Below are 3,648 nucleotides of genomic sequence, written 5' to 3'. Positions count from 1 at the left end.
TTAGTCAAAACCGCCTTCCAAACCGCTGAGGGACCTAATTTGTACCGGTTTTGACAGTTTAGGGACGTATTGTATCTGGTTTTGGGGTTTAAGGACGAAAATCGGATTCGGTGTAAAGTTAAGGGACCTCGGATGATCTTATTCCTATAGAAGAAGGCAAGAAGCATAGTATAGAGGTATTAATTAAATAAATAAAAGCCCAAGCTGACCTCCCTCTCCCCTCCTCTCCTTTCCTCTCTCGATCGATCTCCACGGTGTTGAGGGCTGCGGCGGCGGCAGAGGAGGAGAGGAGGTAGGAGGCTCTTGCTATTTGCCAATTCCTTCCTTTCTTCCAACCTGATTCAGTCCGATCTGTTTCAATTTTATGGACTAGGTTTGGGACTGAACCACCATGGAAGACATCTTTGATCTTCCATTGTTCGTGGAGGACAACGACGAGGAGGAAGCGGCAGAGGCGAAGCAGAGGCGGCGGGAGGAGAGCCTGAAGCCCCGGTGGCCTCGGGAGCCGTCGTTTCTGGACACGCCGGACATGAGGGAGAGGTCAGCGAGGAGTGGTGCTTTGGCGGAAAAGTATTGGGAGCACGACCCCAAAACGGGAATCAGCTACTACACCCGCGCCTGCTTCTGCGACCTCACCACCTTCGACCTTGACGAGGAGAGTATGTACCCTACACAATAAGACCTCAACTATGTTATTATCATCACACTGCAAATTTCTAATAACACACTGCAAGATTACGGGGATGATGTTCCTATAATTATTCGAATTGTAATAATAAAGGTAGTATGTGGTCTACTGATCTCTAGCCATATTCCCATAAAGCAATGCTTACTACGCAGGATCAAATTGTTGACAGCTCTGAACCATGAAATCGAGAAATCCAATTGAACACACTCAGCAAATGGCAGATCAATAATGTGAAGTACATATGGACATGAAACAACGCAATAAGCACAGAAAAAAAATAGTTAATTAAATAATAAACATTTTGTTCACATTATATCAAAAATAGATTAGACAAATATATTCTTACCATTCGAACCCTACCATGTATCTGCTTGGGAGCTGTTGTTAGTGGAGAAAACTGTTTCCTTAAGATTCACTAGGTGGGATCCTCACTAACTGGGGAAAATTGATTATTCCTTTCTTCACAGTGGTTCTTGATCATTCCCCCCTCCTTATGTTGCAATTGATCACTTGCCACTCTCCCCACAAGGCAGACTATTTGCCACTTCTGGTCTGAAATGGTCGTCTCTCCCAATTCCTTCCTCACCTCCCTTGCGGCAATGGTGACAGTAAGCTAAAAGTGCGATGGTGACTAAGAAGAAGGAATTTGCTTCGATGGCACAATTTCACCATCTTGCCCTTGATAGTCAATGTTAGGACCACCAGCTGCCATGAGCCAATCCACGTGCTCATTGCTAGGGGCCTTGTTTCTGCAGTGATTGTGAATTAGCAGTGAGTTGTATTTCTTCCTGGAGACCTTGCACTGGAGGGCTTAGATGCTGGCCATGAGCTCTAGATGCAGGTGCATAGGCATGAAATGTTGAGTGCTTAATCCAGGGTGGAGGGTGAGGAGGGAAATCATTGTGCTGTTGTCTACCCACACATGCTACGTCTAGGAACGCTATGTCAGGGATGAAGCGGAATACCAGGCGGAGACGTTGTAGGTTGCCTCAGGTGGATGAGATGAGATGCAAATGATCAATTTTCTCGATTGGGGGTCAGTTCAAAGTCAAACACAGATAAGCTGTGTTATATGATGAATTAGACAGCTCATACTGGCTTTGCTAAGATAAGCAGGGATTGGCAATTTTCCTTACCAATATCCAAACATACCCCTTGGTGGTAAAATACCAGAATTTAACTTGCATGCAGTATGCTATTGAACATTGAACTCATAGATCTATTTGAGCAAATGGACAGGTATATGGTAGGAACTTTCTCAACCATGGTTGATGGCATAAGATTAAAAATGGCTGAAATACTCTCCCAACTACAATAATTTGATTTCTGAAACAGCTAAAATAATTTTAACAACAGCTCAAAACAAAGGATAAACTCTATTTACCCTATGCAGTAGACCTATGTCCTCTAGAGACTTTTGTACTCCAGAGACATTATCTAGTGTATACTTCAGTTAAATTCTTCTCCGTTGCAAACTAACTACATTTTCATTTTTCTCAGCGCAATATGGTCCAATGCGCTTTACAGATTCAATTATCAGAGAAGACCACGTGTTGACTGGCTCGCTAAATGTACTTTCGCTGAAGGTAAAATCGTCAGATGTTGGTTACCCTATCAATCTATATGGGACTGTGATAGTCAGAGATGGATTAGATTTTAAATGCATCTTCATCTTCCGGCGAAATAGGAACAATTGCCAAGTTATCCAGTCAGAGGTATTTCAAAGAATATCTCTTAACACTTCCAATTTCCCCTATTTCACATGATACGTTGAACTAATTTCTTTACAGTTCTGTACAATTAAGGCATACTGAAGCTAGATACATTTATGCTGTCTATATGCATCCACTGCACCCCTAGTTTCATATGAAATACCAATACTTATTTCTTTTTCGTGGATTTGAATATCAAGTAATATTATTATATTATACTTTCATTAGTCATGTCATTTAAATAATAAAAATATTATATTCTATGGATAATTTTATCATTTATTTTTATATAAAGCATTAGTAGGAGTCTTATGCAATTTTTCTTGCAGAATGAAAATATAATTCTCACGGGACCAACTAGAGGAATTGTTTTCCATGATATCTTTTTTGAGATAAATTTGAAGATTAAGGAAAATGAAGAGTGCAATGACAAGGAATTTAGTAAAGGGTTGCTTGAGATGAAGTTTCACACTCGTAAGACTAAGATTGTGAGTGAAACCTTGGAGAGTAGGCTTAGCGAGGTGGAACTTGTATCTGCTTGTGTTAAGAAAGCCCTGGAGGGCACTGTTGAGATCATGATTCTGTCAGGACCTAAAGTTTTTCATGGAAAAATTACTGCTTGCACAACAGATGTTCCGAATGATGTTGTACTTTATGATAGAAATATTGGTGGTGCAACTGCAGTTGGTGATGACAGAGTTATGCAACTGCTACGACGTGTTGTAGCAGTATCAGTAAATGAGATGTTGATACTGAATATTCATGCCCATAATATTCATCAGAATGATAACGTATCCAGTCGCACTTTGAGGTTCACTCCATTTACTAGAGGGGCAGATGAGGAGGTGATCAGGTGCGATCTTTACAAGATGCAGGTGAAAGTTGTTTGGTCAGTTTTGACGGATTAGAATATAGTTAATTAAATGCTCTACAGGGCATCTTTTTACAAGATGTGGGTGAAAGTTGTTCGGTCAACTTTGAGATGAATTAGAATATACTCTATTGGGCTCTTGTTTTACCGAACCCAAGCTTATGCTAAACCTGGTGGTGTAAATACCTTTTAAGCTAGATATTTTTATCTTTGGACAAGTATTTTGGTATTTATTTGAATGGAAGTTATGATTTAAATTAGATATTTGGATTTGGTAAATTTGAAGGAACATGGTGGAAATGTTTGAAGCTAAAATCCTTTTTCTCTTTTTGGAACAAATTTTGTATTTTGGTCAACAAAGAACTTTGGAGTGAAAT

At 40.0% G+C, this 3,648-nt stretch overlaps 1 protein-coding gene across 1 annotated transcript; it reads left to right on the top strand.

The window, feature by feature from the left end:
- Positions 1–391: 391 nt before the first annotated feature.
- Positions 392–3,308, top strand: LOC127762510 (uncharacterized). The gene is made up of 3 exons (XM_052287023.1): positions 392–659; positions 2,189–2,403; positions 2,730–3,308. The coding sequence occupies exons 1-3, from the start codon at positions 392–394 to the stop codon at positions 3,306–3,308; spliced, it is 1,062 nt and encodes a 353-aa protein (XP_052142983.1).
- Positions 3,309–3,648: the final 340 nt, after the last annotated feature.

This window comes from Oryza glaberrima, chromosome 2 (assembly GCF_000147395.1).
Source record: "Oryza glaberrima chromosome 2, OglaRS2, whole genome shotgun sequence".
Classification (NCBI taxonomy): domain Eukaryota; kingdom Viridiplantae; phylum Streptophyta; class Magnoliopsida; order Poales; family Poaceae; genus Oryza; species Oryza glaberrima.
The sequence above is the reverse complement of the archived record's forward strand: the minus strand, read 5'-3'. Positions and strand labels throughout refer to the sequence as shown.

Excerpts from the sequence above, each read along its gene's own strand:
- LOC127762510 (XM_052287023.1), top strand. The coding sequence starts at position 392 with ATGGAAGACATCTTTGATCTTCCATTGTTCGTGGAGGACAACGACGAG. Across the intron at positions 660-2,188 it reads CTTCGACCTTGACGAGGAGA|CGCAATATGGTCCAATGCGC; the intron begins GTATGTACCCTA and ends CATTTTTCTCAG. Across the intron at positions 2,404-2,729 it reads GCCAAGTTATCCAGTCAGAG|AATGAAAATATAATTCTCAC; the intron begins GTATTTCAAAGA and ends TTTTTCTTGCAG.